Source organism: Jaculus jaculus, chromosome 12 (genome assembly GCF_020740685.1).
Source record: "Jaculus jaculus isolate mJacJac1 chromosome 12, mJacJac1.mat.Y.cur, whole genome shotgun sequence".
Lineage (NCBI taxonomy): Eukaryota > Metazoa > Chordata > Mammalia > Rodentia > Dipodidae > Jaculus > Jaculus jaculus.
Genome location: NC_059113.1, coordinates 29,532,148 through 29,556,755, shown reverse-complemented (window position 1 = coordinate 29,556,755; position 24,608 = coordinate 29,532,148). Strand labels below are relative to the sequence as shown.

The following is a 24,608-nucleotide window of genomic DNA, read 5'->3' as shown; positions in this document are numbered from 1 at the left end:
CACGCTGTCAGAAGCATGTGGTTGGACATAGCACAGTTTATCCCACAGGCGAACCACAAAGCAGCAATACTGTGTATCAAAAGCAAGAGGGAGGAAGGGAGGGGGCAGGGGAGAGAAGAAAGAAAAGCAGCTTATATAAGCACTTGAAAAACAGGACTTCGGGGAAACGACGCAGTTTGGAGCAGGCAGGTCTTCCTTGTTCTCCAAGCAGATGCAGAGCATGATCCGGCCCTACACTCTAAGTTAACAACCACCCGTCTTTTATTCAGAGAGCACATGGGTAGTAGACACAGTGAAGTAGAATAAAACTTATTCTTTGGGAAAGTCTTAAGTAGTCCTTCAGTTGCCACAGCTTAAACCAGTAGGTTATCCATGATCAACATGGCCTGACCACCTACAGCGTTAATTTAACTCAAAGATTCAAGGGATTTTTGTCTTAAAGCTACCTAGGAATGTGACAGCATAGGAAAGACGACAAGGAAATGTCACCAAGCTGCTTCAAAGATTCACACCCTCAATGGTGGGCATTCTTTCTACTCAGGGCTACTGATGGGAACACTTCTGACAAGAAGGTTCAATCTAGCAATGTGACAGTCTAGCATTGGCAAAATATAGGGGTCACATGGTATAGGTATAGTCCACCACCATGGGAAATGAGTTATTTCGACTCCACTACTGTGGTTCATAAAATCTGAGAATACTGAAATTTGATTACTTTTGGGAAATTGTGTCAAGGAATCAGGTAGCCAGTAAAACTAGATGAGTTCTGTAAACTTCTCTGAGATGCAGACAGATCACCTTGCCACTGAAAAAGCCTGGGCCAAGTTGAAAACAAGTTAAAGTAAGAATCTGAAAGTTAGGCCAATAGCACCTTAGTCTTTAAGGTAAAAATCTGGTATCACTGTGGGGTTCCATGTCAAGAGTGGATTTGAACTTAAGAAATTCTGGAAGTATAAACCATTTTTATATATGAAGGGTCAGAAAAAAACAAGTAAACTCTTCTCACCCTCTTCAATGTACAATATGGTCACTTTCCTTACCAATTCTTCCCTGAATTATATGTCCTCACAATTCTTTCTTCCTATTACTTCCTCCTCCTCCTCCATTTTGTGGCGTGTGTGGTGCTGGGCATGAACCCGGGCCCTGCATGTTGGGTCAGAGCTCCATCACTAAGTTACAGCCAAGCCCCACCATCAGGTCCTTAGCTAGCCTTTCTTGAACTAACACTTACTTTTTCTTCCAGTTTCTTTCAAACTTTTGTATCTTAAAAAAAAATCAATAAAGACATCATCTATTGGCTTTAGATAATTAAAACCAGACAAGCAGGAAACACTGGCTGCCTTCTACGACCGTGTAGTGGAGTAACGTGCTGGGTAGAGCTGTCCCCTACCACACACCTCTTCTCCAGAACTCGGTCAGTGCTGACTGCTCCGCTCGGCCATACTCTCCCTGTGACCCTCTTCTCCCTTAATTAGTTCCATGGCACTGAAGGCTGAGAACAAAAGGAAGCAGGTGGGCCCTTGAAGGGACTGACCTAAGAGACAGGCTGATATTTTACTTTAGACAAGTAAGAAATGAAAAAGTGTTCATGACTGCTCCCCCGGGAAGAGGCTCCTTTCAGGTTCGAACTTGGAACTTCCCAGCTTTGGTCATGTACTTTATACCCTTAAAGGGCTTGTACTTTTCTCCATACATGTCCAGACGGTTCACTTTGAGTCCTGGAGGAAAGAAGAGGAGGAAGATGTGAGTGTCACTGGAAAGAGGCACGTAGCATAGTTGTTTTCACTTATTTCAATTCAAAGACAGCAGTGTGCATGGAAGAGACTGTTGTACCCAAGAGCCACTTGGCAGAGCTGCAACACCAGTTCTGTGGTCTTGGCACATACACTCACAGCCAAGACTGCATCAACAAACCAGCTATCCTGGGGAGAGAACTCCTCTAGGTAGAAAGTTAGATGCAGTCCATCATGGGATGAGGGCAGAGTAAGACCATTGTGTATTCTGCTCAGGTGAGTGGACCAAATGAATTAATGATAATACAATTAGTAAATTAATAATGAAAAACAAAAAATTCATTAATGAATGCTACCTAAATATTCTTAACATATCAAATGGAAATATTTTGTACAAGGCTTTATTTATTAAGTGGTTTCAGATGAAAGAACTTATTACTTAGCTAAGTTTTAACCACTTAAATTAGACATAGTCTGGCTGAAAAGATGGCTAAAACGTTAAGACTCTTGCATGCAAAGCTTAATAACCAGGGTTTAATTTCCTAGTGCCCACGTAAAGTCAAATACATAGAATGGCACATGCATCTGGAGTTCATTTGTTATGGCTAGAGGCCCTGGCACTCCCATGTTCATATTCTCTCTTTCCTTGCAAATAAATAAATAAATAAAATTAGATATAGTCTTTTAGTAAAGAAAAATAGGAATGTCATGTATAACTAAAGTCAATGTCTTCCAGTGTTACAGGGTTGGCCCAAGAGTTCAATGAGAATACACGAGAAAGGCTTCAGAAACAGGTAACACACAACAGATGCTCAGGAGATGTTAATTATGACTACTGCCCTACGCAGGTGCAAACTGAACCAGACAAGCAGTGCTCCAGAGACAGTGGGACAAATAGGAAAGTACTGAACTGGGAGAAAGGAATGGGGATTACTCTTTCCTTTTACCAGCTAAGAACGAAGAAGCACTCTTGTACTGAAAACCTTGGGATGCTAACGTCAACAGCTCTGTCATGACCAGCAATTGCCTGTGAACACCTCTGCTGCCCACTTCTCACTGGTATTCTGGACACTTTGACTTGGGGCCCTTAGTTTAGCTTTCAGGTAAAGACTACAAACTTTACCCAGAAATGTGCTGGGAAAGACTAACAATTTTATATCAGGAATAAAACCCAACACTTGGCAGCCATCATCAGAGATGAGGAAGGCACTTGAGAAGGGAAAGCTATCTCTCCTCTCTTCAAAGCCACCCAAGATCCATCACTCACCAGAAATGGCCAGCTGCTGGATCTTAAACTGCAGGTTAATTGTGGGGTTCTCATCTGGTTTGGAAGCACCGGCCTGAAGACTCAGAGTCCCCTTCAGACTTGGCAGCTTTTGTGGGTTTATTTTTCCTACATCCCAAGATAGCATCTTGGAAGAAAACAGAAAAGGAGAAGTAGGTTTCCCCACATAACCACAGCCCTCTTCTGAGCTGTGAGCTCCAGCCTCAAGGTATCTGTCCTGGTGTCCAGAGAAAACCCTCTCTGTCACCCAAACTATCTTGAGAACACTGTCCCTTTGAAGTCTCACTTTCCAATCAGGCACAGCCTGTGTGCAGGACGCCTGCACACACTTCTGCTACTCACACCCACAGTTCTCATGCCTGCACACACTTCTCCTCACACCCACAGTTCTCATGCCTGCACACACTTCTGCTACTCACACCCACAGTTCTCGTGCCTGCACACACTTCTCCTCACACCCACAGTTCTCATGCCTGCACACACTTCTCCTCACACCCACAGTTCTCATGCCTGCACACACTTGTCCTCACACCCACAGTTCTCATGCCTGCACACACTTTTCCTCACACCCACAGTTCTCATGCCTGCACACACTTCTCCTCACACCCACAGTTCTAATGCCTGCACACACTTCTCCTCACACCCACAGTTCTAATGCCTGCACACACTTCTCCTCACATCCACAGTTCTAATGCCTGCACACACTTCTCCTCACACCCACAGTTCTAATGCCTGCACACACTTCTGCTCACACCCATAGTTCCAATGCCTGCTCCCTACCTTTGTCACTGGGTCAAACGTGTGTGTCCCCTGGGATGGAGTGAGGCTCATGTTCAGGACTCCTTTTGGCATCTGGCTGGTGACAGTCACTCCTTCTATGGTCTTGCCCATGGTCTGCTTGGGTCCCACAGTGATTTCAAAGCGTCCAAGGGAACTACTGTCCCGGAAGCTGATACTATGCTTAACATACACTGGAATTGCAACCAGGCTGCCAAAAATTAAAAAACAAAACAAAACGTAAAATAACCTCTTCAATGTTTTCTTTTATTTTCCTTATTAAATTTTCATGTATTTTTTTGATTTCTTCAATTTTTGTTTTCTTTTCTCTCCTCCTCCCCCTCTCTCTTCACCCTTTCCCTTCTTCCTCCTCCTTCTTTTTGACCTTTTACTAAATAGTAGAAAACTGCCGCTATTTCTGCCATGATGCTTCTCTTGCCTCACTGGCAGTTTCTCCTCATCTACGTCCTGCCATTTATATTAATATCAAAAAGGAAAACAGCAATCATTATTTGCCTTTTTGAAAGCTGAATATAGGACCCAGAGAATTAAGTATCTTCTGGTGCCTGGGTAACAAGGAGCACGCTGAGCTGTTCTGGGAAGCCACGGGAAGCAGGAAGAGCCACAGCATTTCCACCAGGTATTTATGACTCAGGTCCACTGTCTTTTGGACTGAAGGCAGGACACCTCACACCTCACAGACCTCTCATGACTTCTTGAGCCTGTGACCTCATCTGTCCTTCCAAGACCCTGCCAGGAGGGGGCTGTCATGATCTGGCAACACAGAGAATAGTTTCAAAGCACCCTAAAGGAGTGAGAGCTCCTAACATTTATGGAACATTTCCTGTGTGCTGATCGTTGTACTAGATGCTTGTTATTACTCAATCCCTAGCTGATTTAATCCTGCTATTAAAGGCGAGCAGGTTCAGGTTTTATAGATGCACACTAAGGTCCTTACACTTCACTGAGGTTAAGTAATTGCCCAAGGTCAGAGCTATAAGTATGACTGTGGGATTTGAGACTGGGCAGTCCAATTCTAGAGCCTTTGATCTCAAAAAGCAGACCTTTTCCTAAAGGACAGCTCCTGAGTCTCCAGAGAGGCGCTGGTTCTGAGCCTTTGCTCCTGACTCTCAGGCCTCCCAAGCCATGACCTTCCAAATAAAGAACCCGGGTAAAACCATACTCACTGCATTGTATGCTCTTTTAAAGCATAGTTACATGTTTTGGGGAGGGTAGGGGATGGATAAGATATGCTACTATTTTGATAAAAATGTTATTTGGACATATAAAAACGAAGATAACAGTCCTAGCTGGGCTTGGCAGCACATACCTGTAACCTCAGCCCTCAGGCGGCAGGAGGCCTGTGAGTTCAATCCACATATGAAGGCAGAGCAAACCGGACTACAGAACAAAACCCTGCCCTAAAACTCAACAAAACAGTAACAGCAGCAACCTTAAGGAACATTTATTCTGTGAAGCATTCAATCCTCACCAAAAGCTACTCATTTTCAGAAAACAAAGAAACACACAAAAACAAAAACACAGACCCAGGGTAGGGACGCAGACTGGAGAAGCAGCTCACTACAGTGATACAATGAGCGACTTGAGGGGCTGGAACCTGAACCCAGGTAACCTGAGCCCAAGGCCCTAATCACTACCAACATCAGACATCGCTCCGACACGCAGACACGGATTCCGCTCCTGCGGGCTGCTTACTTCTGCGCGCTGACGTGGTAGGAGAGCAGGCGGAAGTTGCCATCGGGAGGAATGAAGGAGAGAATGCGCTCCGACTCCCAGCGCTTGAAACGGACGCAGGGGTGGAAGCTGACGTCGTCTAGCAACCTAGGGTTCTGCAGCAGCAGACAGGGAGAACAAGAGTCAGACCACCAGGGTCTCCTTTGGAAAGTAATTCAGAGGGTGTTCTCTCTGTCTCTCTGTGCTCTCCCTTGTAGTCACTTAAAAAACCCAAGCCTGGTATAAGTTTTGTGGCTGCCCTGATTACTGCTTGTTCGATTTTATTTCCATCATTCTCCTAGAAGCATCTCATTTCCCGTCCCACGAAAATGAGCACTGGTACTAGGGAGATGAATCAGCAGTGAGAGGAGCTTCTTTGCACAGCCTATCAGCCGGTTCAATTCCCTAACACCCACGTAAAGCCAGATGCAAAACATGGTGTTGGTTTGCAGCAGTAAGAGGCCACTGCGTGCCCATACACACGCAAGCACACACACATGCTTGCTGTCTCTGTCTCTCTCACACACAAGCACAGGCACGCACAAATAAATAAAATATAATTTAAAAGAAAGAGGGGTGGAGAGATGGCTTAGCAGTTAAGGTGCTTACCTGAGAAGCCAAAGGACCCAGGTTCAACTCCCCAGGACCCACATAAGCCAGATGCACAAGGGGGCGCATGCATCTGGGGTTCATTTGCAGTGGATGGAGGCCCAGGCGTGCCCATCCTCTCTCTCTCCCCCCCTGCCTATTTCTGTATCTCTCTTTCTCAAATAAATAAATTAAAATTAAAATTAAAAAAAAAAAAAGAAAGAATGGGGCTGGAGAGGTTGCTCACCAGTTAAGGCACTTTCCTTGAAAGCCTAACAACATGGGTTCAATTCTCCAATACCCACATAAAGCCAGACGCAAAAAGTAGCACATACATCTAGAGTTCATTTATAGTGGTTAAAGGCCCTGACATGCTCATTCTCTTTCTCTGCATGTCTCTCTTCTCTCTGTCTCTCTCTTTGCTTCCAAATAAATAAAATACTTTAAAAATTTTTGTTAAAGAAAGAAAGTGCCTACTGGCTCCAGATGTTACCATGAAGGACAGAGTGAGGTCTGGCATCCCAGTCAGCTTGACGCAGGCGTCAATCACTCCCTGGATCTCTGCAGTGACTGTGGAACCTGAGAGGGACACGACAAGGAACGATGGAGACCACAGAAGCCCGCTCTGTCTGCCCCTTCTCCTCCCTCCATCTAGTTGTCAGGTCATTTATCCAGTCCATCTGTCCATCTTCCAAGCTCAAGTTTGAGGCACTCTGAGGAAGTCATGGAGATGAGAGAGCACTACACCAGTTGCTAGCCCGCAGGGCTTTTCCATTCTGCCCGAGTTACACAGAACACAATCCCACTGTCTTAGCCGGTGGGTCAGAAAAACATGATTCCGAAGGGAGCTCAGCTGCTGCGCCCAAGGGTGCTCGCGGCCCTTGTCCCAGCAGGTCTCTGAACTCGCACCGCAGACCCCTCTTCCTTTCCCACCGCTCCTTGCCCGAGACTTTCCCGCGTCTTCCTTGGTGTGTGCAGGTCTGTCTGTAAACCCTGGTATGTAATGGATGTGCCCAGGTTTGAAATTCCCTTTTCCCATTCTCCTTATGGAGCCTCATCTTTCATTCACAGCCGTTTATTTCTAGTGTTTTCCATGCAGCCTCACTCCCGACCGACGGACATCCCCAAAGGACATTGCTGACACCTGATGTCAGGGGTCGAGGAAATGGCTCTGTGGGTAATGGTGCTTGCCACAAAAGCATGAGGGCTTGGGATAGTTGGGTTCAGTCCCCAGCACATGATCATACATGCCTGTAACCCAAGTCCTCTGGGGAGCAGAGACAGGAGAACTGCTGGGGCTCCCTGGCCAGACAGTCTGACCAAAACCAGCAGCTCCATATTCAGTGAGACTCTGCCTCAAGGAAACAACGTGGGGGAGGACAGAGGAGAAGACTGGACATTCTCCTCTGACCTCTGCATGTGAGTGCACAGGGCATGTGCAGCTGCACATACATGCATCCATCACATACACAGCACACAATACATACTGTGAGTACAAACAGTGCACACACCGAGCCAGATGCACCATGGACTGCTCCTACCTCTCTCTGCTCTCTATGTCCAGCCAAGTACTAACTCCTCTATGCAGCCTGAGCTGGCCTCAAATTCACTCCTGCCTCAGCTTCCTAAGTACTGGGATGGCAGGCATGTCATCAGCTCTTCTTTTCCTGGGACATTTCCTTATATACTATGGACATCTATTTTTTTTTTTTAATTTATTTGAGAGCAACAGACACAGAGAGAAAGACAGATAGAGGGAGAGAGAGAGAATGGGCGCGCCAGGGCTTCCAGCCTCTGCAAACGAACTCCAGACGCGTGCGCCCCCTTGTGCATCTGGCTAACGTGGGACCTGGGGAACCGAGCCTCGAACCGGGGTCCTTAGGCTTCACAGGCAAGCGCTTAACCGCTAAGCCATCTCTCCAGCCCTGGACATCTATTTTTTGAGCCAAGACTTCTGCCACAACCTTCTCTTGCCTCCAGCCCGGCTCACTTCACATCCCTCTCCTGCACTGCAGCCACAATGACCACTCACAATGACCATCCTGACCAGGTCATTCTCCAGCTTTAAATGCTTACAAAGTTCCTTGTGTTCTGGCCATCTGGTTTTCAAACTGCACTGAGGCAAAGTAAGAAATCTGGGGCCGGTGGGACGGCTTAGCAGTTAAGGTGTTCACCTACAAGGCCAAAGGACCCAGGTTTGATTCCCCAGGACCTACGTTAGCCAGATACACAAGGAGGTGCATGCATCTGGAGTTTGTTTCCAGTGGCTGGAGGCCCTGGCATGCCCATTCTCTCTCTCTCCCTCTTTCTCTGTCAAATAAATAAATATAAAATACTTTTTAAAAAAGAAATCTGGAATTTCAAAGGGGAAAGTGTGGCGGAGGAGGGAGGGAATTACCATGGGATATTTTTTATAATCATGGAAAATGTTAATAAAAATTAAAAAAAAAAAGAAAAAAAAAAAGAAAAAAAAAAAGAACTCTGGCCACCAACTCCTCTCCTTCCCTGGACAATTCCTCCTACACTTATTCACTGTGGACATCTGCATTTTGAGCTGGGGCCTCAGCTACACAGCCTGCTTCTGTTTCCCCCATCTCCAGCCCACCTTGCTTCGGGCTACTCACAGCTCAGAGAATTTCTAAACATCTGCATAAACACCATCTATATCAGATGTGGAAACTTTAGCATTCCAGCATGATCCCTTTTGTTCATTCCTGCTAGTTTATTGTCAAAATTCTGATGTTTTGTTTTGTTTTGTTTTGTTTTTTTGGTTTTTCGAGGTAGAGCCTTTCTTGCTCTAGCCCAGGCTGACCTGGAATTCACTATGGTGTCTCAGGGTGGCTTCGAACTCACGGCGATCCTCCTAGCTCTGCCTCCCAAGTGCTGTGATTAAAGGTGTGTACCGCCATGCCCAGCTGATTTCTTTTTTTAATAAATATTTTTATTTATTTGCAAGCAGAGAGGAAAAGGGAGAGAAACAGAAAAAATGGGTATGCCAGGGCCTCTTGCCTCTGCCAGTGAACTCCAGATGCATACACAACTTTGGGGAACTGATTTTTACATGGGTACAGGGGAATTGAACCCAGGCAGGCAGGCAGGCTTTGTAAGCAAGTGCCTTTAACCACTGAGCCATCTCCCTAGCCCAAAATTCTCATTTCTGGGCTGAGGAGATGGCTCAGTGGTTAAAAGCATTTGCTTGCAAAGCCTGCGGTCTCAGTTTCAATTCCTCAGTACCCACGTAAAGCCAGACACAAAGTGGCACATGCATCTGGAGTTAATTTGCAGTGGCAAGAGGCCTTGGTTGTACCCATTCTTGTTTTTTCTCTCTCCTTCTCCTTTTCTCTCCCTTCCTCCCTCCCTCCCTCTGATTTTTTTAAAATTCTGATTTGTATCACCTAAAACTGTACCTTTTACTCAACCTGCACCTAAGTGTAATCACACAGTATATACAAACATGCAGCGGGTACTGTGTATGTTTGCTTTGTGTTTTGTTTTGCTTTTTAAGGCAAGGTCTCACTCTAGCCCAGGCTGATCTACATAGAATGTACTCTGTAGCCCTAGGCTGGCCTCAACCTCAGAGATTCTCCTACCTCAGCCTGGGTTTGATTCCCCAGGACCCATGTAAAACCAGATGCACGAAACAGTACCTGTGTTTGGAGTCCGTCTGCAGCGGCAGGAGACCCTGGAGCTCCCATACTCATCTCCTCCCTGTGTCTGCCTCTTTCTCTCTGTCTCTATCTCTCTCTCAAATAAATAAATAAGGGCTGGAGAGATGGTTTAGCAATTAAGGCATTTGCCTGTGAAGCCTAAGGACCTAGGTTCAATTCCCCAGTACCCACGTAAGCCAATACACAAGGTGGCACATGTGTCTAAAGTGCATTTTCAGTGAGTAGAGGCCCTGGTGTGCCCATTCTCTCTCTCTCTCAAATAAATAAAATAAAATAAAAATAATTAAGTAAATATTTAAAAAAGAAAGAGAGAGAAGCTGGGAATGGTGACGTATACCTTTAATCCCAGTGCTCAGTAGACAGAGGTAGGAGGATGGCCGAGAGAGATAAGACTACAAGCCCCTCAGCCTCTTGGCTTTTTGAAACAGGGACCAGATTTGTAGCCCAGGTTGTCCTCAGACTCAGCGTTCCTGTGCTGGCTCTGCACGAGCTCGGGTCACAGCTGTGTGCTTCTGTCCCCGGCCTTCTTACTCCTCCTTGTTATTGAAGAGGTGATATAACACCATTACCGAGCCTGACTCCAAGGAAGCCCTGAGTTACAACGAGCAGTCCACAACCCACAGGGGGTGATTCCTTGTTAGCACGTGTTGCAAGACAGGCTTTTCTGCTTTCACACTCACAGAACGGCTGGAAAGCACCCACCTGACTTGTCCATAATGGCATCAATCTCTTCAACCACATCAAAATAGGCCTCGTTGTTGGTGTACTTCACCCCAGTACGTCGCCAAGGCACTACTGACAGCTGCCCAGTTGGAAGCTGGTCACCCACATTGGTACTTCCTGTGACAATATCGGTACTTTAGAATCAAATGAGTACTTTCATGTCAATTCTAGTGCACCGCCTATGTGGGGCACTCCAGTCTATGTTTCAATTCATTGTCACCATCTGGTCGGCTGTCCGAGCGAAGGTTTACAAAGAGTCACCTGAGAAGCAGGTATCATACTTTGGTTTTGGGAGTAATGTGAACTGAAGTGTCTCAAATTCCACAATAGCTTGCAGCTTGAATAATGCACAGGGTCTCAGCAGAGCTGGGCATCCACAGATTGATAAAAAACCTATCTAGTTTGAGGCAGGCTCTCAGGCACGTTAAATGTTTATACCAGCAGAATCTCCCATTATAATACTGAAGCTGGACACACACACACATAACATGCATACAAAAAAAAAAAAAAAAAGGCAGATCCTCCCTGCCCTGCAGAGCTGCTACTGGATTTTTTTCCTCCGGCAGGATAATCCCAGCAGCGGCTGAGGTTGGAGGATCTCTGAATTGAGGCCAGCCTGGGGCTACAGAGTTCCAGGTGAGACCCTACTTCAAAGAAAGCACGCACGCACGCACACACGCACACACGCACACGTTAGGTCAGGACAAAATGGAGTCACCCAGGACAGCAGGAGTGCAGGATGGCAACAGAGATAAGGAAGTGAATCATCCACATTCCTCAAGAAATTGTCTAGCCATTATCCCTCCCCCGCCTAACCAGGCTCCAAGTCTAGATTTACTGCACCCCTATCTCTCACTGGGTCACTTCTGGTCTCACCCTATGGCTAATGTAAAGAACAGAGATTTATACTCTGGTTTCTCTTCAGATCGCATAAATCTTTCGCCTTTTACTAAAGATTTCCGTGGAGAGGAACAACTCTGAGTCTTAAGCCAATTTTTTGAGGCCTTGTGTCAGCAAGGCTAAAAAAAAAAAAAAGAACAGAGATTTACTGCCCCAACAAAGAGATTCCTTCCCTTCCTCACCTTCCCCCAACTGAAGAGCCTATAAAGCCACTATCTGTGACCCAAAGCTGACTGCTCCGCTCTTGAGAGTCAGTCCTGGCTGACAATCGTGTGTTCTCCTCCCCCCCTCCCAAATAAAAACTTCCATCTTTGCCTCAGAGTGGTCTCCGTGGTCCTTGGTCACACCTGAACCTTACAGCACGCATGCACACATGCACAAAACTTTATAAAATCCAAAGCACTCATAAAGATTCTAAGGCTTAATCTAAACTCAGATTGGGATTAACAACACAGGATTCCCATTTTACAGGAGCTCTGCCTTCTCTCCTTCTTTTATGCTTTGAATACATTTTTGCCCTGCTTGACTTTGCAAAACAAAACAACAAGAAAAAAATAAACTAACCTCAGTGGTGACACACCTTTAATCCCAGCACTGAGAAGGCAGAGGGAGGAGGATCACTGTGAGTTCAAGACCAGCCTGAGACTATACAGAGTGGATGTCAGGTCAGCCTGGGCTAAAATGAGACCCCACCTCAAAAAACAAAAACAACAACAACAACAACGACAACGACAAAAAAAGCCCAATAACCTCAGACTATTGACAAACATAAATGTTACTAAGCCAATACTATATTTTTAAAGTTATCCACACTTAATAACATATCCTGCTTCTGGTCAACATACTTTTTCTCTCACTGTCTTTTAAAATAATGCACTTGCAAAACTGTTCTGGCTCTTCTAGCCTGGCACCTCCATGGCTTTCTTCCTGTGTACCACATGACCTTAATGTTTCTTGACATTTGAAAGGACAAATCCTTCCAACTCCTTTGTAATTCTTTTTCAGAACTGTCTTGGCCATTCCTCCTATTTGTATTTTTTAATGCATTTTTCAATTAGTTTGTCAAATTCCATGAAATCCTTGTTCACACACTGAACAAGACTCAAATGCAAAATCTCAATTTGATTAAATCAAGACATTTCAAATATAGTTCAAGAAACATCGTAGCAAGGTTAAATGACAAGTCACAGATTACAAGAAAACTGGCAATGCCATATTCAAAATATATAAAAGAGCCTCCAAAATATCATGACCATATCCATGATAGCTTTGTAACTTTAAATGAAAGGGATTCTTTCAAATAAATACTAAAAAATAACTTAGCCAAAAAAAAAAAAATGAGCAAAAGGCATTAAAAAGAAATTCAGGATAGAGAAAAAACAGTCAATATTTAAACTGGTTTTAACATCTCTAGCAACAAAAAATGAACGTGTAAATAACAAGATGGCAATCAGCTATCAAACTGCTAACATTCCTGAAAAATTAACACAGCTGACTGCAGAGGCTGGCACCTGTGATGGAGAAGATAAACTGTTGTGAATGTTCTAGAAGGCAATGTGGCCCATCATGCACAAGTCTCTAAATTGTGCACAGCCCCAACCTACCTCCTCCACTTCAAGAGAAGAAATCCTCCAGATGTACTCAAGACTTAAGCATAAATTCCCTTGTCATTTAAAGGAACAAAAGAGTCAGTAACAAATAGGGACTGGATAAATGTTAGGGTCCATCCAATATGGAAGAAACCTAAACAGTCATTTAAAATGAGGTCAGAATATCACAGAGATGTTCATAAAATTCTGATGAGGTAAGATTTTAAGAAATATATAAAAGTTGTTTTAAAATATGGGCTGCAGAATGGCTTAGCAGTTAAATGCTTGCCTGTGAAGCCTAAGGACCCTGGTTCGAGGTTCGATTCCCCAGGGCCTATGTAAGCCAGATGCACAAGTGGCACATGCATCTGAAGTTCGTTTGCAGTGGCTAGAGGCCCTGGTGGGCCCATTCTCTCCCTCCCTCTCTCTCTATATATAGATATAGATATAGATAGATCTGTATCTACTTCTTTCTCTCTCTGTCACTCTCAAATAAGTAAATAAAAATAAACAAAAATTTAAAAAAGAATATATATGTATGTGTGCATATATACGTGTGTATATATATATATGAATGACAGTATGGTAAGAAAATAGTAGAATTAGGGGATTTTCTAGTTCCTACTTCCCCCTAACTTTTTTTTCTTACTCTTTCTTCCTAACATCTTTATCTAAGTTTGTCTCCCTACACTATACCAATGAACTTTTGGAGTCACTTTGACAAGACTCACTGGAGAAATATCCCAACTGCCACATGTGACAACCCCACACAACTAAGAAGAAGCCAAATCTGTCTTCTACCCAATTCCTTCCAGCAGTTAGGGTTACTTCTTCAGAGGGGGTATTGAGACAGGTTAGGGTGACAGGGCCCTCAAAATAAAAGTAAAATGTAATGCCAAATAAAAAAGACGGCTGGGTGTGGTGATGCACGCCTTTAATCCCAGCACTTGGAGGATAACTGTTTGAGGTCATCCTGGGACAACATAATGAATTCTAGGTCAACCTGGGTTTCAGTGAGACCCTACTTCGAGAAACTAAAGATAAAAGAATTTTCTTGATGTTTATGCTTTTCTATATTTCTAAGGTTTATAATGATCACATTTTTTTTCTTTGTAATCAGAAAAAATCCTGTTAAATAAGGCTTTTTTTTTTTTTTTTTTTTTTCTTTTGGGGATTTTTGTTGTTGTTGTTTCTTTAGTTTTTTGAGGCAGGGCACGCTAGCCCAGGCTGACCTGGGATTCACTATGTAGTCTCAGGGTGGCCTCGAACTCTCGGTGATCCTCCTCCCTCAGCCTCCCAAGTGCTGGGATTAAAGGCGTGCACCACCACGCTCAACTTTAAATAAAGCTTTTTGATTCTCGGAGCTGGAGCTCAAATGGTAGGAAGTGCTATGCCCTGGGCTACATGGAAATCAAAGGTACTTCACATACAACAAAAACATGGTCCCTCATTAGACTCAAAGCACCTAGTTCCTTCCCTGAGATTCTCACCCAAACACTCAGAGCAACATGCACCAGGTGGGGCTGTACTGAGGTGGCCACAGCTTTCTGCTGATCCGCATACCTGTTATGGTGTTGACCACTGTCCGGAGGATGGTAGGTGGCTTGATGAGCTCCTTGAGGATGTTGGACTCCGTGGCCAAGGGAAAGCCATTGTCAAGCATCTCCTCCAGCACCTCGTAAACCACGACCACATTGTCTTTGATCACAGGCTCAGAGCAGACTCCAAAGTAGTCCTGACAAAGATGAAGCACACAGGTATCACCCAGAGACAAAAATAAATAAATAAATAAGATCCCACTGTTCCTGAGAGTAAGGACATACTCAGTGTCTCGTTGAGGCACTCTCCAAGGAGAAAACGGGGTGGGGGGGGGGGGCGACCATTGTCTTCCTAGACGGCCAGGCTTGGTAGCAACACTGCGCTCATGCTGTTGGCAGCTTGTGCACAAGCCACAGGAAGACAACCTCTTTGGGCGGATTTCCTCAACTTGAAAAATAGAAGAAGCTAAATCTAGACTAGATATGTTCATGAGCAAGATCTGAGTTATACAAAATTCTAATACTTGATATGACAAAATTGTACCCAACACGTAAGTCAGTTGCACAAAGGTAAGGCAAGTGCAAGGCTGCACGTGCATGCTAGGTGGCGCAAGCATCTGGAGTTCGAGTGCAGAAGCTGAGGCCCTGACATGCCAATTCTCTCTGTGTGTCTCTCTTCTCTCTCTCTAAAAGTTAAAAAAAAAAAATTTAAACCCCTTCTACTGTACTATTTTTTTTTTAATTTTTTATTTATTTATTTGAGAGCAACAGACACAGAGAGAAAGACAGATAGAGGGAGAGAGAGAGAATGGACGCGCCAGGGCCTCCAGCCTCTGCAAACGAACTCCAGACGCGTGCGCCCCCTTGTGCATCTGGCTAACGTGGGACCTGGGGAACCGAGCCTCGAACCGGAGTCCTTAGGCTTCACAGGCAAGCACTTAACCGCTAAGCCATCTCTCCAGCCCTGTACTATTTTTTAACATCAGAAAAAGATGAATGGAGGGGCTAGCATAGCCAAAAATCTCTTAAGATCATCCTTTAATTAAATAATCTAAAGACTTAATTAAATAATCTAAGAACTCTTTGTCTTTTTATGTAAAAGGCTCAATGTAAATACTAAATTATCTGGGTTTTACAAAAGAGTAGGAGACCTAGAACGTGCTCTCTTCTTTCCTTTTGCTTTTTTCTCCACAGTGCTTTGGATCAGTCCCAGGGCCTCCTGGGTAGTAATCATAACAGTCACTTACTAGATTGGTCATGTCAGTTAATTTGGGTCTTGACTTACTGGTATAATGGTAAAGCACTGTGCAAAATGGAACATGCGATGACAACGGTGCCAGAGGGAAGAAAGTCTTCAGTCGGTCAGTGAACACTTCTGGTCGTGCCAGGGCCTCTGGGATAGTTATGCACCCTGTGACAATCACTGAATACAGGAAAGGCACACTTCTGAGGAAGCCCATTCTGCTCTGCTCATGAACAGCGATTAGAAGGTTCTGTTGCTAAGCTAAAGCCTGCCTCCAAGCTCTACCTTCCAGAGCAAGCTTGCCCTGTCATTATCTAAAGACAACTCACCCTTTCATTTCATTTTCTTCTTGTATCAGTTCCCTTCTCACTGCTGTGAACCAATACCTGAACAGAAGCAACTTACAGAAGGAGTTTGTCTCAGCTTACATTTTAAGGGGATATAGTTCATTATGGAAAGGAAGATATGACATACCAGCTTGGCTGGGCTCAGCTCATCACATTCAGAAAGCAAACAGGGGCTGGAGAGATGGCTTAGCGGTTAAGCACTTGCCTGTGAAGCCTAAGGACCCCGGTTCGAGGCTCGGTTCCCCAGGTCCCACGTTAGCCAGATGCACAAGGGGGCGCACACGTCTAGAGCTCGTTTGCAGAGGCTGGAAGCCCTGGCGCACCCATTCTCTCTCTCTCCCTCTATCTGTCTTTCTGTGTCTGTCGCTCTCAAATAAATAAATAAATAAATAATTTTTTAAAAATTAAAAAAAAAGAAAGCAAACAGAAAGTAGAATCTGACTATCTGACTACAACACTCCCAGTGGCTTACTTCCTCCAGCAAGACTCCACCTCTTTTTCTTTTTTCTCTAGCCCAAGCTGACCTGGAATTCACTATTTAGTTTCAGACTAGCCTTGAACTCTAAACAATCCTCCTCTACTGCTTCCCAGTGCTGGGATTAAAGGCATGTGCCACCATGCCTGGCAAAACGCCATCTCTTAAAGGTTTCACAACCTTCCCCAAAAGCACTACCAGCTGTGGATTAATTATTTAGACACATGAACTATGGGGGACATTATGCATTTCAACTGCACTTCTCAAGGCCAAATTTCTGAGTACCTTCCACTGTTCATGGTACATTGTCAGATCCTTTTATCACCTTGCCATTTCTTTGACATCAGAAACAGAACAGGCCTTACCAAATATGATCTAAACTACCACAAGCCAACAGCAAGTAGCAGTGAGATGCTAAGACCTAAGTCACAAATATATTGTTAAAACCAAAAAGTGAAGATAAAAGAGAGGGGGAGGGGCGAAGAGATGGCTCAGAGGTTAAAGTACTTGCCTGCAAAGTCTAAGGACCCATGTTTGATTCTCTAAGTTTCACGTAAGCCAGATGCACATGGTGGCGCAGGTGTCTGGAGCTTGTTTGTAGTGGCTACAGGCCCAGGTGTGCCCATTCTCCCTCCCTCTCCTTCCCCTCCCCCATAAATAAAAATAAAAAAGATTTTAAAAAGAGGGGGAGGGAATGTCCTTTTCCCTGCCCAAGAGTGATGATTTTAAAAAGAGGTATGTGGGGGGGGGGGAATGGGGTACTAGAGAGATGCCTTAAGCATTGAGGCATTTGCCAGCAAAAGCCAAAGAACTCAGGTTCAATCCCCCAGTACCCATGTAAAGCCAGATGCACCAGGTAGCATATGCATCTGGAGTTCAGTTACAGTGGCTAGAGGCCCTGGCATGCCAATTCTCTCTTTATCTGCCTCTTTCTCTCTCTCAAACAAATAAATAAATGAATAAAATATTTTAAAAGCACACACTTTACTAGGTTCTGTAGGCCAGGCGTAATGTGAACTGAATAGCTAGAAAAGAGTTTGCGATAATACAAAATGTCGCAGCAAAACTTTGTGGTTCTGTGGCCAGGACTCCTGTCAAGAATAGGGAAAGAAGCTGGGAGATGGCTCAGTGGATAAAGCACATGGTTGCACAAGCATGAGGGACCAGAGCTCAGGTCCCCAGCACCCCTGTAAATGATGGGTGGGTATGGCAGCCCACTTATTATCCCAGAGCTTGGTAGTTGGAGACAGCAGATCCCAGAACAAGCCAAACTGGTAAGTTCTAGTTTGAAGTGAGAGACCCTGTTTCAGTAAAATAATGTGGTAGCATTATTATATTATATTATATTATATTATATTATATTATATTATATTATATTGTATTATAGATTGAGAAAAATACCAAAAGTCAACCTCATACATACATGCCAACACATATATGAACACACATGCATGCCACACACACACACACACAGGAGGATAGAAAACAAAGAAAACAAGAGGACATGCATCACATTGGATTTTGTTTGTTCATCTGCTTGTTTGAGGTACGGTCTCACTCCAACGCAAGCTGACCTGGCACTAACCCAGGCTGGCCTTGAACTCATAGTGATCCTCCTGCCTCCACCTCCCGGGGTCTGGGATTAAAAGTGTGTGCTACCACACCCAGCTCAATATCACACTACATGTTAAGTTCTAGGTGTGTCTGCTTTTTACAATGGCTTCCAACTGACAAGCACTGAAGTCCCAGACTTCAGAATTAGCAACTTTATTCTGTGTTCCCAAATTTCTCTGTAGTTTTCAATAAACGATTTTCCTCATGTCCTGCTTGTCGCAGTTATATGACATTGGGACAGCGATGTAAAGCAGCTGCGCAGTTTCACCCCTGGACTGTTACTCCGACAAGGGACACCATATCACATGTGGAAATCACAAAGGCCCAGTTAGAGTGGCTTAAGATCTTAACACCCTGGTTCTCGTTCCTCCACATATAGGGCTTACGATTCTTAGGTCTCCACTGAGCAAAGGGGCTAGCATGCTGCATGAGAATTCCAATTTCAGCATAGCAGCATCTGGAGGAAAACACTTGTAAAACATATTCTAATTCTCTCAAAAACAGCATATCATGTGACATGGGCATAAGCACACGTGAAAAAACTCTGACTTGCTCTTTTACTTGAAGTCAGGACTGACTTAATTTCCTCTCTAATTCCACAATTCTTACATACACGTGACCAAATCCACACCTTACAAAACAAAGAGGCAAAACTGAAGGTCCTGCTTCTAATGCATCACCGTCACCCAAGCAACGCAGACAGTCACAACAGCTAGACGTAGAGAAGATTTCAGGAAGAGGGTTCTATGGTCTGGATCCAGAGTCCAGGCAGCCTAAAACCCTATGCCTAAATGGTCCTCACATTCTGGTATAACTCACCTTCTGTCTCCCTGATACCCTAAGATCTACAAATCCAAATGAAAAAGGTACCCTGTAAAATGTGTCACTAATTCTTACAGAGACATAAAATTTCCCAATCATCTTTGCCACAAAAGCTCATCACTTGCACACACATGCCACGGGCACAAATGAGCACAGGTTATGAGAACCCAACGCCAGCCACAGTGACGGCTACGCTCATAAATTATCCACCCCAGAGACAGTTCAAATGAACATCACTTAGCTTTTTCTGCCTATCCTTTAGTTGTGTGTTCATGGGTGTGCAAGGGCACACACATCATGGTGCACATGTGGAAGTCCACAGACAACTTTTGAGCAAGTCCTTGCCTGGTCACCTCATTTGAGGCAGTGTTTCTTGTTCTGGATTCGGGCTCTGCTGTTCTTTGCTGTACTCACCAAGAGCTCCAGGAAGTCCTGTCTCCACCTCCTGTCTCAGCATCAGTGTGCTGGGATCACAGAAGCCTGTCGCAGCTTCTGGCTTTTTATAGGAGATCTGGAGATCAAACTCACATACTCAGGTTTCAGTGGTGAGCACTTTATCCACTGAGCCATCTCCCCAGCCCCTTCTGTCTATTCTTCAGAAAACTTTACAATTACTACGAATTTTGGTGTGAATGCGTGTGTGTGTGGTGCATGTGTGGGCATGTTCATGAGCGCCGGCACATGCGTGCCACAGTGCATGTGTGGAGGTCAGAGGACAACTTCAGTGTTGGTACTCATGTTCCAGCATGTCGGCGGCAGGTCTCTCAACGTTTGCACTACGTTTGTCAGGCGAGCTGGCCTGTGAGCTTCTGGGATCCTGTCTCGACCTCCCTCCTGCCTGCAGGCGCACAGTGATCACAGGTGCTGGTGACAGAGATTAGGGGCCAGGTAGCTCCCACGACGGACTGTTTAATCAGAGTCACAGGCCCTCAAGGAGAGGCGAATATCGATCTGCCTAAGACACCAGCTAGCCACCTGTTCTTCCATTTCCTGGGCCCGCCGCTTCCTTAAAACTCTGGCTGGCTGCCCACTTCCTAGCTTTTTTAGAAATCTGGCAGGCTCCCTTTGAGCCTGCATAATCTCGTCTCACATCTTCGCTAATCAGGGATGTGTCTATGTAGACCTACCATGATCTGTACTTCTCCAGTGCCTAATTTCCATGAGTCACTACTTGGACTCATTCCAAACCTACAGAAGTTGCTATATTCCTGAGTGTCCGCGCATCACTCGGTTCAAATCTCTGCCCGCTGCTCTGTGGGGAGCACTGGTTTATATCTTTCCAATACATCTGCCTGCACACTCTTCTTTGTGTGCCCTCCTTCTGTGCCAGTCCAATGATCTACACCACCGGGAGACAAGAAACTCAAGAGTCATGGGGCTTGGGGTGTTTACAGATCATTGAGAGTCTGGCACTCTCACACCCAAACTCTGCCCAGCCAGAGCCAAGAAAGTCCGCCACTCTCAAAACCAGCAACACTAGCACTACAGCGTTCAGGTTCACGTGGGTCCTAGGATCCAACCTCAGTTACTTGACGCTTGTGCAGCAAGTACTTGATCGAAAGCCACCTCCCCGGCCTTTTGACTTTGTGCGCAGCTCAAAGCAATGTAGCTAATCATGGTCAGTACCAATTCCACTATATTAAAATGATCTAAAAAAATATCTTCTATGAATAAAACGTAGGAAATTTAGGAGAAAACACTCAGGAGATCGCACAACCATGAGCTTCATGGCTTTCCCATGAAAAGAGTTTAAAAGTACTTAAGCTGTGATTTTGAATGCAGTCAATTCAACTGATAGAAACATAAATCTTACAGACGGCAGGATAGAGGGATGGCTTAGTGGTTAAGGCGCTTGCCTGCAATACCAAAGGACCCAGGTTGGATTCCACAGGACCCACGTACGGCAGATGTACAAGGTGGTACATGTGTCTGGAGTTTGTTTGCAGTGGATGGAACCCCTGGCATGCCCATTCTCTCTCTCTCTCTGCTTCTTTCTCTCAAAAAATAATAAAAACAAAAATATTTTAAAATATATTTTAAAAAATCTTACAGATGGGACAGGAAGTGATCAATATTCAGTTTTTTATTTTTTTTTTAATGTTCTTGCTTCAGGCTAAATACAATGGAAACTGGGCTACAAAGATATTTCACAAGCCAGCATAGTGGCTCATGCCTGTGACCCCAGCCCTCAGGAAGCTGAGACAGGAGGATTGCTGTGAGTTTGAGGCCAGCCTGTACTATATGAGTGCTAAGCCACCCTGAGCTGAAAAATGAGGCCCTGTCAAAGAAAAAATAAAACACAAAACACTATGCAGTTTACATATGTAAATCTTTCCACATTTACAAACCTGAAATGTGTCCACTACTCGGTGAAGGAACTCAATGACAAACAGAGGTGGGACTTCCGTCTGGATCACAGCCACAAAAAAGATCTTGTGGCGGTAAACACTTAAGAGATAGTGGTGAGGGGTTGGGATAACCGGAGGCACATTTTCTGCCTCAGTGGCTCTCTCCTGTGCCTCGAAAAAGTAATCACAAACAGACCGACTGACCACACTTTTCCAGTGTTTCTCCAGGAAAATATCTCCAGAGGAGTTGATCAAGAAAAGACTGTGAATCATGCTGGAGGCTTCAGTGGGAGAGGAACACCCTTTTTGCTGTGGATACCTCAAAGTTCTTCAAATGTTCAAACCTAAAAACAAAAGAAGCTATGTTCAGTTCTATTCCAGCCAAACACCCTCCCCATTATTTCCAACAGTCAAAGGCTTTCTCGTCTTTCAAAATCAGGCTCAATTATTCCTCTGCTACTAGGCCTGAAGACTCCTTCTCCTGGATTCCTGAGAACAATTGTCAGCCACCTAGCTTATCAGTCATATATTCCCAGTTAGAGTTCCTATTGCCAGAATTAAATCCATTTAAAATACTACTTTGGGGCTGGAGAGATGGTTCAGCAGTTAAGGTGCTTGTCTGCAAAGCCTTAAGAAGCTAGGTTTGATTTCCCAGTACCCATGTAAAGCCAGATGCACAAGGTGGCACATGCATCTGGAGTTCATTTGCAGTGGCTATAGGCCCTGATGCAGCCATTCTCATTCTCTCTCTGCCTGTTTCTCTATCTCAAATAAATACTACTTTGCCAAGCATGGTGACGCATGCCTATAATCCCAGCACTTTTGGCAACAATGCACCCATAAACAAGAAAATTTACAGCTTAAAATGTGGCAGCCTCCAGGGATTAGGGATGGAGTTCACAACACCCACCCACGCCCTCCCAAAATAAATGAGGCCAAAGAGCACTTGAATGTGGCTGTAAAATACACAGCAGACTTGGAAAGCTCTGAGTGGGGGAAAAAATAGCAATTTCAAATACCTTACCAGTAATGTGATTCTAATATGTCGTAATATCCTGGATATATTGGGCTAAATAAAAAATATTTAAATTAACCTATGGTTGTTGCCTTTATGTGGTTACTAGAAAACACAAATTGGTCTTCTTCGTGGTTTTTATTTGGCAGAGTTGGCCCATAGGATCTTTGCCATGGTGGTCTTCAGTCCTTCACTCAGACCTTGCTCCCTGAATTACTTGTGCACAAGGCACTTCGTTGGACTAAAAAAAAAAAAAAAAAAAAAAAAAAATCTCTGGCGACAGCGCAGGTTCCCCAGGCCGCAGCATCTCTACGGCGCCAGCAGCTCTAAATTGGACCCCCCAGGTAGTGGCCCAGATGGTTAAGAGCGCAAAGGCCTGTTTAAGCAAGTGCCCCAGCCCCAAAGCCTAATCCCTCTGCCAGCCCACCAGGCCACAGGTAGAGGCTGTGATGGAGGAGCTGGCACTGGCCCCAGCGGGGCAACCTGTAAACCAGGGGGGTAACGGGGACCCTTTAGGGCCGGGTGTGCGCGAGCCGAAGCCGAGGAGGAAAAGGGGTCCAAGTCCCTAGGCCTCGCCAGTTTGCGCACGTGAGTTGCCACGGCAACAGTGTCCCCCCCCCCCTCCGCCACCCGGCTGGAGCGAAGCCCCTCCCCGAGCCCGCTCGGTACCTCTCCTGGGCGCGCGCCGCAGCTCTGCGGGGTCAGCCCGGTCCCGCCCCGCCCCGCCCCGCCCCGCCCCGCCCCGCCCCGCACCTCGCGCGCGCCGCCCGACCCCGCCGGACCGCTCCACCGCTCGGCTCACGCGCCCGGCTCCGCGGCGCCCACCGCTCCGCCCTGCGCCAGGCCCCGCCCCCGCCGCCGCGCGCCCGCTGATTGGCCGGCGGCGGAGGCCGTAAGCCCGCGATTGGGCGTCCGCCAGCCGCTCCTCTCCTCCGGTGGGTCGATGTCGGCGGGCCGAGGCCTGCGTGCGAGGGGCCCGGGCGGCCGCCGGCGGTCAACCTGCGTGATTGGGGTTTCACCTCCGAGGAGATGCTGAGACGTGGGAAGCGTTGGGGCGATTCCCAGGGCACGGTTTCTGTCGTAGCACGACATAGATAATTATTCATTGGCAGACATCACACAGGTGCATTTGAAAAGCCTCTCTTCGTGGGCTGGAGAGATGGCTTAGTGGTTAAGGCCTGCAAAGCCAAAGGACGCAGGTTCGGTTCCCCAGGACCACTGTAAGCCTGCAGCGCAAGGTGGCGCATGCGTTTGGAATTCATTTGCAGCGGCTGGAGGCCCTGGCGCGCCCATTCTCTTTCTATCTACCAACCCTCTTTCTCTCTCTCTCTCTCTCTCTCTCTCTCTCTCTCGAATAAATAAAAAAATTAAAAAGCCAAAAACCAACGCAAAGCAAAAAGAATAATTAAAAAACTAAATAAAAAAGCTTAGACTGGAGAAATGGCTTAGTAGTTAAGGCGCTTGCTTGCCTGCAAAGCCAGACAACCTCAGTTGGATTCCCCAGTACCCACATAAGCCAGATGCACAAGGTGGTGCATGTATCTGGAGTTCATTTGCAGTGGCTGGAAGCCCTGGCGCACCCATTCTCCGCACCCTCAGCCTCTTTCCCTTTCTCAAATAAATATAAATATTTTTTAAAAACTAGAGGAGACCCTGCTTAAAAGAAACATAAATTCTTGGACTGGAGAGATGGCTTAGTTATTAAGGCACCTGTGTGCAAAGCCAAAGGACCCAGGTTCAATTCCCCAGGACCCATGTAAGCCAGAAGGGGGTGCATGTGTCGAGTTCGTTTGCAGTGGCTGAAGGCCCTAGGCCCATCCCCTCCCTATCTCTCTCTCTCTCTCTCTCTCTCTCTCTCTCTCTCTCTCTCTCTCTCTCCCTCCCTCCCTCCCTCAAATAAATATTTTGAAATTCTCCTTTAAAAGCCTCTTATATACGGTGTACACTTGACTGGTAGCATAGCTCCTCCAGATCTCTGCACCAAGACTCGGGAGGTCTTTTTCCAGTCCCACTAGGCCACCATCTGCCTGACCTTGGACAAGGCACATCACCTGTTGTGTTAACTTTACCTTGGGAGGCATAAACAAATCCAAATTCCAAGGCTCAGGGAACAAGAATTGAAACATTCGTCCTGAAGGGAGGCTCATGAAAATTCAGAAAGGAAAACTTCCAAGGGTTAGCAAGTAAGCAACTTCTTATGCTCCTGTAA

At 45.6% G+C, this 24,608-nt stretch overlaps 1 protein-coding gene and 1 non-coding gene across 3 annotated transcripts; one reads left to right on the top strand and one right to left on the bottom strand.

Annotated features, from left to right (window-relative positions):
- Window positions 1–243: 243 nt before the first annotated feature.
- On the bottom strand, window positions 244–23,116 carry Ap3m2 (adaptor related protein complex 3 subunit mu 2). Of its 2 annotated transcripts, none has more exons than XM_045130502.1 (9): window positions 23,069–23,116; window positions 21,385–21,728; window positions 14,561–14,732; window positions 10,488–10,625; window positions 6,611–6,696; window positions 5,512–5,645; window positions 3,799–4,006; window positions 3,001–3,145; window positions 244–1,718 (listed from the first exon to the last, which is right to left on the bottom strand). In XM_045130502.1, exons 2-9 carry the CDS (start codon window positions 21,655–21,657, stop codon window positions 1,618–1,620), a joined length of 1,257 nt encoding a protein of 418 aa, XP_044986437.1. In that variant the 5' UTR covers window positions 21,658–21,728; window positions 23,069–23,116; the 3' UTR covers window positions 244–1,617. The 2 variants fall into 2 exon arrangements, with proteins under 2 accessions (XP_044986437.1, XP_044986436.1); XM_045130501.1 differs by lacking the exon at window positions 23,069–23,116 and adding an exon at window positions 22,409–22,603.
- On the top strand, window positions 11,414–11,529 carry LOC123453796. The gene has a single exon (XR_006632974.1). It is a non-coding gene; the product is annotated as a U5 spliceosomal RNA (small nuclear RNA).
- Window positions 23,117–24,608: the final 1,492 nt, after the last annotated feature.

What these genes read in the sequence shown, in the direction of transcription:
- Ap3m2 (XM_045130502.1), bottom strand. Translation starts at nt 21,657, where the DNA reads ATGATTCACAGTCTTTTCTTGATCAACTCCTCTGGAGATATTTTCCTG. An exon ending in AGTGGTCAACACCATAACAG is followed by an intron (nt 10,626 to 14,560) that starts GTATGCGGATCA and finishes ATATTGTCACAG; the next exon opens with GAAGTACCAATGTGGGTGAC. An exon ending in TGCCATTATGGACAAGTCAG is followed by an intron (nt 6,697 to 10,487) that starts GTGGGTGCTTTC and finishes TGTCCCTCTCAG; the next exon opens with GTTCCACAGTCACTGCAGAG.